This window comes from Brachyistius frenatus, unplaced genomic scaffold, assembly GCF_029030835.1.
Source record: "Brachyistius frenatus isolate BFR_SWC_R1_liver_20210118 unplaced genomic scaffold, ASM2903083v1 Contig_77, whole genome shotgun sequence".
In the NCBI taxonomy this organism is placed as follows: Eukaryota; Metazoa; Chordata; class Actinopteri; family Embiotocidae; genus Brachyistius; species Brachyistius frenatus.
This window is the reverse complement of record NW_027210676.1, coordinates 20,416-32,369: the sequence shown is the minus strand read 5'-3', so window position 1 is coordinate 32,369 and position 11,954 is coordinate 20,416. Positions and strand designations below refer to the sequence as shown.

At 43.5% G+C, this 11,954-nt stretch overlaps 1 protein-coding gene across 1 annotated transcript; it reads right to left on the bottom strand.

Annotated features, from left to right (window-relative positions):
• Nucleotides 1-643: 643 nt before the first annotated feature.
• On the bottom strand, nt 644-11,811 carry cunh15orf39 (chromosome unknown C15orf39 homolog). Its single transcript, XM_069708617.1, has 3 exons — nt 11,632-11,811; nt 3,961-7,240; nt 644-1,797 (listed from the first exon to the last, which is right to left on the bottom strand). The coding sequence occupies exons 2-3, from the start codon at nt 7,196-7,198 to the stop codon at nt 668-670; spliced, it is 4,368 nt and encodes a 1,455-aa protein (XP_069564718.1). The 5' UTR covers nt 7,199-7,240; nt 11,632-11,811; the 3' UTR covers nt 644-667.
• Between the last annotated feature and the right edge of the window lie 143 nt (nt 11,812-11,954).

Genomic DNA, 11,954 nt, shown 5'->3' with positions numbered 1-11,954 from the left:
TAATAATAAAAAAAAATCATACAAAATGAATGCAAAGATCTGAGGTCCACAGTGGTTAAATACACCGTGACAGGGGCACATCCCAGACCACATTAATGCCTGTCCAGCTTCAGTTACAACACAAAAACACCAACCACGGTCGTCTGGGTCAAAATCACTCTGCTATAATGACGTACGTGGCTGGCATTGTATTACTGTAAACCTACGCACGCGCACACACGTCTAGCACTGTTTGACAGTGAAACGCTTACAAAAAAATTAAAAATGTCTTCATGTGAAATGCTGTATTTCTTACTAGCAAATTATACGTAAGAAAAGTCACTAACTTCACTCAGAATCACATTGTTCAACACAAAAGTGGATAAAAGGTGACATGGCTCTTTAAATGTGTTTTGAAATGAGTGAGACTGCAGCATTTCTTTTACATTATCAAAATCTTAATTTGTCAATAAAATAAATATAAAAAGTCACAGTGCTTGATCAAAGATGATAACATGCTCATTGGATTTACAGCCTATCCCTAAAGAAAACATCTTGTTGCTCTCAGGTGACAAAGGTGATCTCATTACAAAAAAATATCCAGTTCAACTTCATTCTTGAAGAGGCCAGATAGATGTGAGCCAAACAAGAGATGTGTGGTGGTGGGAGGGGGGGGGGGGGGGGTTAACTAGTCTTCTATTTTGAGCCAGCCTTTTTTATAGTCGATCAGCAGCTCTAGGTAGTACTTCCACTCTGGCTCGCTGTCATACCTGACCTCAAATATTGTCTTTAGAGGGTTAGTGTGGGCCTCGTGGATCCGCAGCACCTCGCCTCTGTACCACACTTCTGATTTGTCATCTTCCTCGTACAAATGGCGGATCCTCCGTCCCACCAAGTCTGGGTAGTAGAACCTCATGTCCCGCCGGGCCCTCTGGACAGCCGAACGCAGGACCCACCGCCTCCTGTGCTCAGCACTGTGGCAGGCAGACAAGTAGGGGCAGTATTTGATCTTCATGAGCGATATGCGTTTTCTTTCCGACGAGCCGCTGAGGGGTCTCAAGGTGTGAGAGAAGCTTCCTGTTCTCTGCCACCTGTGGGTGACTTTGGGTGTCCTCTTGTGAAGGTTCCTCTCGCTGCTCGCTCCATCCTCGTCGTCCAGCTCTGCGAGGGAAGGCTCGGCAAATGTCCCCAACTCCGACACCGCTTGGTAGCGGGCCTTTTTTCGGTTTAGACCCTCGCTGAGCATCCGCCTGAGTTTTAGGGTCACGCCCGAACAGTTCTCGGATCTGACCCGAGACTTGGCTGGTCCCGAGGACGGCTGACTGACGGACCACAGACCGGAGGATTCCTCCGTTTCCGTGTCACTCGGAGATGGAGACAGCTCGTCCAACGTTAAAGGACACATCCATGAATTCTCAGATGTCGTGTCTTGTGGAGCAAGCGAAGAATCCTGCTCTGGAACCATACGGTCAGTTATTCCGTTATCAGCCTCTTGGGAATCTTTGGCGCCGCCGTTTTTCTTTGTGCTCAGAGCTCCTCCTCCTCCTCCTCCTCCCGTCTTTTCCGAGTCACCTGCCTTCTCCTCATCTGACAAATTGTTGTCTAGAAACAAACGCCTCGAACTGCTCTTTACTCTACTTTTTCTATTCCTGTTCCAATGCGAGTGTGTTCCCTGGTCCTTCATATAACTCTGCGATGACTCTGACTCTGAGGGTAAGCCTGCGGAGGCAGTGATGTCTGAAAATACCAGAGTCCTCTTGCTGTTAGAAGCTTCATCGCCTCCATCTTGTTCTCTGTAATCAGGATCCTCATCTAATCCTGCAACACAGGGAAGATAAAAGATATAAACAAATACAGAAATATACCAGATTTCTATATATTGATCAGGTTGATGACAAAATAGGAAGAGTTAATAGAGGTTATAGATTTGATCTAGTTATGAGGGAAACATTAGATACAAGTGGACAGCAAGTAAAAAAAAAAAAAAAGGACTTTCAGGGTTTTAAAAGAACAGAAATAAAATCAATTCACTTTTCATGATTCCTATAAAGCAAGCTGGTCGCTGGGATGTCAAACTCCTTCATACAGGTTGACAAACAAACATGATTCAGCACACATGAACAATGACAAACTATTCTATTAATATCAGCTGACACATGGTGACTGGACAACATGATCCTCCACCATGAAACACCCTTTCAGCAGAGGCACAAGAAAAGGCTGCAGGAGTAAACACGAAGGCTGGGGAAAAGTCAGCTGCTACAAGGGATGCTATCAGTCGGGGACAAAACGGCAGCGAGGCAAGAGCAGGACAAGAGAAATGTTCAGATACCAAAGTCAAGTGCTCACAAGCCATGTGAACCGATAATAATGTCAGCAGTGTACAGAAATTCAATTAGGCCCAATTCACTGAGCAAGTGCATGTGCTCCATAAAATAAAAGCTGAAGAAAGAAAGTAAATGTAGAATTCTACCCTTCTTACTGTCAACAAATCCCGTGAAAAGACCAACCACTGAACTCGTCCCCCTTTTTAAATCAATTTATGGTCGGTAAATGCTGGGTAGAAGGATACGTTCCTTCATCATGATGAACATGAGTACTGTAGATTATTTTGGGGAATAGCTCCTACCGCAGCCAAAAATACACACTGGCACACCAAATTTGCAACTGAAAATGGGCAAAAACAAATGCACTACTGTTTAGTTCGAGTAACATGCTAAATACTCCAGCTGTTTTGAGCCCTTCGGAGTCTGAAAACTTCTCTCCAAAAAAAAAACATGCACCACAGTCAATCCCTCTGTGTGCAGCGGCCTGTCACTTCCGGTCATCTATCAGCCTGCTTCACTCCCTTAAAAAGGTCCAGCAAGTAACTCGTGAGGCCGAGTTGTATTTTTCTAGAAGCAGCCGAGCTCGGCACCCTTCCCTCCGCCCGCCCACATGTACGATGTGACCATGCATCTTATTTTGAATCGTTATTGGAGGTCAGCAGAAAGGTTTCCTGCCTTCTAATCAGAAAAAGCAAAGAGTATTGAGATTGAGGGACAACATAAAAAAAAATACCTGAACTCTCTTTTGGACATCAGGTGAGGTTGAGTCTGTAAAAAATAAATGAATTTTATATTGAATAATTATTCTTTACTGTGATTAGTTCTTTACAAATGGGCCACTGATGCAGAAAACATGCTGACTAAAAGACTGTTTGAGGGAAAGCAATGCTACAGATCATAGTGAAAACATAATGCTTCAAAATAAAAATCACATTGCACACCCAAAAGGGGATTTCCAGAAATCATCAAACTGAGGCAGGAAGTGTTTGGTGGTCATGTTGTAAAAATCACATGGCCAAACTTTAAAACTACTTAATCGATTCAAAATATTTGTAAGGAAATAATGATTCTAAGTGACTTAAGAACAAATTACACATCATCCTTTTTTTTTTTCTACAAGCACAAACATACTTTTCTCAAATTTTCATAGCAGCCGGACCAATAAACTTACTTTACTGACAAAATGAAAATTGCAGTGTCAATGCTGAGAACTGCCGTCATTATTGGAAAAATAATTGTTAGATATTTAAAAAGCCTTCAGTTTATGTAGGCGCGTGTATACACTCCAGCCTCTAAACTGAATTACAATTATACATTCATTTTCTGTCGCCTTCATGAACATTTGTTTCCTTCCAGTGTCGCTAAAATAAGTAGGTGTGTCCAGCTTTGTCCCATTATGGGCTAAAGTAGCACACAGTTGTTCATTGCAACACCTGCAATTTGAAAAGTCTGGTATCGATGTACCAAGGAGAAAAATGACCATAATACAATCGAAGATTCGGAATAAAAGTCAGAAATCTTAAAGGCTTGTGTGTTTGTCACCAACACTGCACGTTCAAATGTTTTTTCCACTTTCTTCGCAAGTAAGGCATTCCCTGCACTACACATACATGTACAGCGGCCTCAGCACCTCCAAAAGGGAACATGCACTCACCCAGATGTTTGCATACGCAGTCGTAGTACAAAAGGTTGACCACATCAGCGTAGATGTCGGGCAGGTGTTTGAGGGACATCAGTCTCCGGAGCCTGGAGGAGCAGGCTCGTTTGTGAAGCTGGATGAGGATCTTCTCCTCGGAGAGCGTGGTGGGCCGCAGCTCCACTTTGTGCTCCTGCAGGACCTGATCGATGAAGCTGCCCTGGACCATTGGAAACAGGAGCTCCTTCACCACCAGCATGGGGAGAAACACGGCTCCTGTCCGCATGACGTGCGGGAAAGGACAGCGTTCATGGGTGGTGTACTCCGTCAACCTCTCGAGGACCATATGGAGTGCCGATTTCATCTCCTCATTGAGCCAGACGTCTCTGGCCTTCACCCCCAGCAAGCAGGACACTTTCTGGCCTTTGGTTGACGGAGACACAGGTTCAGTCATTTCCAACTGAGACAACCAGTTTTTGAGCTCCAGCTCCGAAGAGGCCGAAACAAATTTGGATACTAGCTGGCAGAGAGAATGGTGCAGCTCAAGGAAGTGCTTGCGGACCGGCTCTGGGAGATCTTGTTTTGGTATGAATTCAACGATTGGCTGTGCAGGTGGCCTCTCTTGGGACGGAACATGGCAACAATGCTTGCTATCGGGCATAATAATATTGTAGGTGGCAAGTTTAAGCAACTGTGGAGGAATGTTTTTGAACTGTAGTCTGCTCTCAGGTGGTTGGGGTGGCGTAATGGATTTGGCTTGAAGGGTGACTCTCTGTTTAGGCAGTGTGCATGTGCCTCCCTGAGAAGATGATGTCATCAGTGCAGTCAACTCAGCAGGTTTCAACTCATCTGGAGTCTCTTTTTCATCTGCTAATGAGGGCTTACGTTCAACTTCATTGGATTCAGATTTCTTTATTAGCAACATGGGCCCACCGTAACGTGAACCCGTCTCTTCAGGCTCTTTTTTGATTGTCACTCTGCTGCAGTCGTTTTGACGAACAAGAGTCCCTATAGAGTTGTCTGTATCTAAAGGATCAACCTTTTCTACTTTCATATTTTTGGGTTCAAATAAGTCTGCAACAGTCTTCTGTGCTGAAGGACAGATTTCTTTCGATGTCGGACAGACAACAGGCTGCTGCTCATGTCGATGTGGCCTCTTTTCTTTGATGTCTGTCTTTGATTTGACCTCATGCTTCTCTGAAGACTGCATGGCTCTTTGAGGCACTCTGCCTGGAAATAACACTCCAGGGGCCTGCAGGTATGCTTGGTAAGGTGCCAAACTGAAGACATTGTCAATAACTGGCATAGGAGGAGAGCCTGTTTTATCTCCTACTTGGCCATCTTCCATGTGCAGCTTTTTTTGTTTCTTGGTGCATTCCACTTCATATAAATCCTTATCCTCTTCTTTTATTTTGATGGACGGAGATGAGTGAGAAATGCTTCTCTTCAAGCACCGTTTATGAACTGCACCCTCTGAACTGGAAACCGAGCCACTGTGTTTATTTTCTGTTGCAACAGCAGGGGAATAAATCATTTTTCTAATATTAACACTATTAGGTGCTGCCGCGAGGATCCGATCTGAGCTGGGATTGGGGGAGTGGGGCAGCCATGCTGCTGTGGAAACAGGAAGGCCTTTTGGCTGTTTCGGGCAAGTCACTTTGGCTTCACAGGAGGAATAGTCCAGCGGTCTGTCCATGTTAAAGCCAGCTAGTGGAAGGACGGGTGCGTCTAGGAGCAGGCTGGTAAGCGGGGAAAGATATCTGCTAATTTGTATGCCAGATGGTGAGACGCCAGGTTGGCTTACACGTCTGGTTGGGCTGCTTTGGTCAACTCGTAGGAATGGTGAGGAAACGTGCGATTGGTCAACATGCAGGCTGGAGTTTGGCTTGTCCTTGTATAGGCTGCTTGCAGAGGCCATGGGGTGCTCTGTGTGTTGGCTGGATGGGGAAACATTTATACGACTAGGGTGAAAACTAGGCGATGCATGTTGCCTTTTCAGAGGGGCTCCGATTTGGCTTGCATTTAAGTGAAATCTTGGAACTGCGTAACATGGGTATTCAAAACCCTGCATAAAAGAATGATTTGGCAACATTTCACTGCTAGGAAAATGCAAAGGAATTTCAGCATGAAGTGACTGAGACAGTATGTAATGCTCCCGAGGGTTTGAGATTGTGTGTTTATGAATAACAGGGACATCTTCTCTCTGCTTACTCCCACTATTTTTGAAATGTGTCCTGTTTTCTACCTCCATATGTGCCTGGGGGTAGTAAAACACTGGGAGCTGTGCTAGCTGGCCATATTTGGACATGGGAGAACGTTCCTGATAAACCTCTGAGGTCATATCCTCGTGTGCAGGATGGGAGGGTAGGCTGGGGTAGCCTCTGGAGGAAGTCTGTAAAGGCTGGCTGTGCTCACTTAAAGAACCAAACGGTGCACGAGTCGGGGTGCAGGGGTAACTGCTGTAGGTTGGCTCAATCATAACAGGCAAAGTCCCCGCTCTGCCTGGGCTGTAGGCCTCCACAGTCATCCTCTTCAGTGATTCTGCACTGGACTCAAACTGTAAGCCTCTCTGTTGTAGCAGTGCATCTTGTGCTTTCTGATGAATGTGCTGTCTTTCAGCGTAGTGAGTATCACTTTGCATCCATTCATGCTCATATACAGTGTTTGGTATCCTCGGAGATCCATGTTCCACATTGTATCTTTGTCCTATCACACAACCCAGTTCATTACAGCAGGGGTTATGTCCATAGATTGGCTTGGGAAACGCCAAGTAAACAGAGTTTTCAGAAGGGGAAGATAACTTCTCACCTGCAGTTTTTCGTTTTCTAGAAGCTACTGATGTAGGTGCTGTAGGACTGCTGAGCTCAGGACTTTTAGTGTATACCATAAAGCCCTGCTTTACTGGGGCTTGACGCAGAGAGGAAGCATGAGAATGACCTTCCTCTGAAGAACTGCTGTCCTGCCTGTAAATGAGGTGGTTTTGTCCTTCCATGCCAGAAAGGTGACTCTCAGGATTTCTGCCATCCAGCAGCGATGTCTTCGAGTTGCTCCATGGAGGACTGAATCCTGCTCTGTCTTTTCCTTGGGGGTCGTAAGTAAAGTAGGCCCCATTGTACTGCAGTGTCTGCTTACCCAGGAAACCAGACATATTTTGTGGTTTTGACTGTCCTGTGGATGCTATTGTCCCGTCAAATAACTGCATCTTGCTTCGAAACACCGGATCAGTGAGGGTCTGCATTGACTCGCTGCTCATCATGTGGCAACTTTGTTATGGTGGTGCACTGATGTGGCTCCAGACCTGAGAAAATAGAAACAACAATTAGATGCTGGAGTTAATTAATATTTGATACAAACCTGTTCAAGGAGTTATCCTTTTAATTATCTTAAATAAACTCACACATCATGTAGGACAGCAGGGTATACAAATTAACACTTTGTACACATAACAGTCATCATTAGATACGAACTTGCTTCATGTATTTTTGCAACTTGACAAATCTCATGGCTTATCACACATACAGTGGTGTGAAAAAGTGTTTGCCCACTTCCTGATTTCCAATTTTTTTGCATGTCTGTCACACTTAAATGTTTCAGATCATCAAACAAATTTAAATATTAGTCAAAGATAACAAGTAAACACAAAATGCAGTTTTTAAAATGAAGGTTTTTATTATTAAGGGAGGAAAAAAAAATCCAAACCCACATGGCCCTGTGTGAAAAAGTGTTTGCCCCCTCCTGTTAAAACATAACTTAACTGTGGTTTATCACACCTGAGTTCAATTTCTCTCGCCACACCCAGGCCTGATTACTGCCACACCTGTTCTCAATCAAGAAATCACTTAAATAGGACCTGCCTGACAAAGTGAAGTCGACCAAAAGATCCTCAAAAGATAGACATCATGCCGAGATCCAAAGAAATTCAGGAACAAATGAGAAAGAAAGTAATTGAGATGTATCAGTCTGGAAAAGGTTATAAAGCCATTTCTAAAGGTTTGGGACTCCAGCGAACCACAGTGAAAGCCATTATCCACAAATGGAGAAAACATGGAACAGTGGTGAACCTTCCCAGGAGTGGCCGGCCAACCAAAATTACCCCAAGAGCGCAGCGACGACTCATCCGAGAGGTCACGAAAGACCCCACAACAACATCCAAAGAACTGCAGGCCTCACTTGCCTCAGTTAAGGTCAGTGTTCATGACTCCACCATAAGAAAGAGCCTGGGCAAAAATGGCCTGCATGGCAGAGTTCCAAGACCAAAACCACCGCTGAGCAAAAAGAACATTAAGGCTCATCTCATTTTTGCCAGAAAACATCTTGATGATCCCCAAGACTTTTGGGAAAATACTCTGTGGACTGACGAGACAAAAGTTGAACTTTTTGGAAGGTGTGTGTCCCATTACATCTGGCGTAAAAGTAACACCGCACTTCAGAAAAAGAACATCATACCAACAGTAAAATGTGGTGGTGGTAGTGTGATGGTCTGGGGCTGTTTTGCTGCTTCAGGACCGGGAAGACTCACTGTGATAAATGGAACCATGAATTCTACTGTCTACCAAAAAATCCTGAAGAAGAATGTCCGGCCATTTGTTCGTGACCTCAAGCTGAAGCCAACTTGGGTTCTGCAGCAGAACAATGATCCAAAACACACCAGCAAGTCCACCTCTGAATGGCTGAAGAAAAACAAAATGAAGACTTTGGAGTGGCCTAGTCAAAGTCCTGACCTGAATCCTATTGAGATGCTGCGGCATGACCTTAAAAAGGCGGTTCGTGCTCGAAAACCCTCCAATGTGGCTGAATTACAACAACTCTGCAAAGATGAGTCGGCCAAAATTCCTCCACAGCGCTGTAAAAGACTCATTGCAAGTTATCGCAAACGCTTGATTGCGGTTGTTGCTGCTAAGGGTGGCCCAACCAGTTATTAGGTTTAGAGGGCAAACACTTTTTCACACAGGGCCATGTGGGTTTGGATTTTTTTTTTCTCCCTTAATAATAAAAACCTTCATTTAAAAACTGCACTTTGTGTTTACTTGTTATCTTTGACTAATATTTAAATTTGTTTGATGATCTGAAACATTTAAGTGTGACAAACATGCAAAAAGATAAGAAATCAGGAAGGGGGCAAACACTTTTTCACACCACTGTATGTCACATACAGCCTTATCAGTTTATGAAGTGACAATCTGAGGAATGTGTGAGGGCGATCTATAATTTGCTGTTTATACAAGGAACAGCCGTGAATGAGAAAAAGCTAAGAACGAGAACGTTTTCCGACAGACAACCAATGTGAAAGCTGCTACGTGTTGCCATAGACCTGCTCTGATGGCACCAACTCCAGCCTTACTAGTTCTGGTGGTGACATAATATCCACGCGTGATTGAAGGCAGGATCATTTGAAGGCCGTCTCTGCAAGTATGTCACCTGATCTGACGTACTTCTGCGAAACAAACAGCAGAGTGAACTTGGTGTTTCTATTCTGCATTTTATTACCGCAAACCTTCAGTGATAACAAAGTTCCTTTTTTAAGCACTTCTTCATTCTAAGGCTGCGGCCGAGTCTTGTTTTACTTTTCAATGAATCTGATGAGAATTCTTTTTTTTTTATCTCACAAATAGTCCAAAGCCCCAAACCATTCAGTTAAACTATCAAAAGCTGAAAATTCACACATCTGATCAGCTGGAAGTGAATGCTTGAAAGGGTTACTGAAATTTTTAACCATAATTAGTTAATTTTTCGGTCGATAGACTGCTTGATTGCGCAACTAAAAATGTATGCTCTACCTCAGTGGAATGTTGTATAATATCCTACAATATAAAAGTATACAGGACGTCTAAATAACCAGACAATTCTATGCAACATCTCAAAAATAACAAAATAACCAGAAGTGCCGCATCTTCCTCCCTTGTCCCCTATCTGGAGCTCTGCGTTAGATAATGCAGTACGTGTTGTATGAGAGCGATTACAGAAAATAGAGTACATGTCAAATTCAGTTCCTTTGAGAGATTCGGGTGAACACAAATATTTATACCCAGTCTGATATGTCATGCTGGTAAATATATAAAATGTGGGAGACTGCAATTTAGAGATTAAGAAAGTGGAATACTGGCAGATGTTTTTGAGATTGGTCAAAAATATTTTATCTACTGCTCTACTTCTATCAAAAAGGATCCATATTTTCTGTCAATTGTAAGATATATATGATATACATTATAGGATAAAAGTAATGTTACATAAAGATCAAAGTAGCATTAGACACAAGGCGTGATTTAGAAAATGTCATGATTTCACCGACATATTTTTAAGTAGCCTTTATTGTATACATAGGAGTCCGAAAAGTGCAAAAGTGAGAGCTACAACTGATGAATGTTTGGCATTACAGCTTGAAAAATTATTGATCTACAGGTTGTTTTGGCTCTAATTTTCCATATTCAATCATTCATAGTACCTTGCATTAACTTAAAACATCAATGAGAATTTCCTAGTTAAAATCCCAGTTTTCCTTGCATTTACCGCTTTCATCTAAACAATACAGCTCAGCTCCTAAATCTGTAATTTCCAACAGGCACTTGAAGGCAACATAATGCAACAACTTGAGCACAACACACCACCTGACCTGCTGTGAAATTATGATTTCATCTGGAGGCAGTGGTAAGAGTTAAGGGAAATGTACACACACACACACACACACACACACACACACACACACACACACACACACACACACACACACACACACACACACACCTCATTAAGACCGAATCCAGGCTCATGACAGCAGCCCAGCAGTGCTAACAGATGGTATCAGTTCATCCTGTTGACACCTTTTAGAAAAGTACAGAGTGATGGTTTGTCTGCACACGGCGAGGAGAAATGTGGTTTGTGCGCATGGAGGAAACTGCACAGAGCTGTTTTCAGAGCGCGGAAAGCTGCACCCTGTCGTGTGTGTGTGTGTGTGTGTGTATGCGTGTGTCCTCCTCCCACTCCCATGATCTGTGGGGCAAGGGTGATGGAGTGTGTGACTTCCGAAAACAAACTGACAGGCCTCAAACCACGCGAGAAAGGACACACACACAAAAAAAAGCTTTATTCCTTTCTCTCTAACGATCATTAATCATTCAACCAATTAGTTAGTCAGGTCAAGATATATTGGAAGATGTCAGCAAGTTCACATGACAAGAAGAAGAAGAAGAAGAAGAAGAAAAAAAAAGCAATTTCCTCTCGACTCAAGTCCAAACATAAAAACGGAACTTAAACTGGACAAAGTTTCTTCTGCAGCTGCTTTTGACATCCTCGCGAATTGCAGCTTCTGATGCGCCTTTATCTGCTTCTGAGGAGGAATGTGAAAACACCGACTTTGCTGTCCAGTCTGTAACAACAGCCTGCTCAAATCGATAGGACGCAAATCATATGCAAATAATTTACGCGCAAGAGCTCTTGATCACAACGAGTCATTTCCATACAGTCTGCAGCGTCAAACCGTCGTAAAGCACTGTAAAACACTGTTTCCAACATTGGGGACCTATTAGGCTACTTTGGCTGTGAGAAATAGCTTCACATTATTTTATGCTTTCTAAGAGTTTGCGCTCGGTGTTTGCCAATATCCGTTTCTGCTTTTCTGTTGCTTCGTGTTGTGACAACGGTTTCAAATCTGTCGTCAGTCAGAGAGATTGAGCAGTAAATAAGTTTTCTTACCTATCCGCTGTGATGACAATGATTTGCACAACGAGATCCATGAAACACAACTTTAAAAAAAAAAAAAAAAAAAAAAGGGAACGGTCTCCTTCTCTGCTTGTGAAATCGGTGTGTTCAGATGCGGCAAAGTCCCACCAAACAAAACGAGGGGCCTGCCCAAAGTGTTGGCGCGGCTGGCCCGAGGTCCACGAGGCTTTTGGAGAAGTTAACAACCAAAAGAAAAGACAAAAGCGAGGAGGATGGTCTTTGATCAATAGGCGGAGTCACACCCTCCGTCTATCCACGGCTTGTTTTCTTCACATGTGATGTTTTCCCGCTGGTGG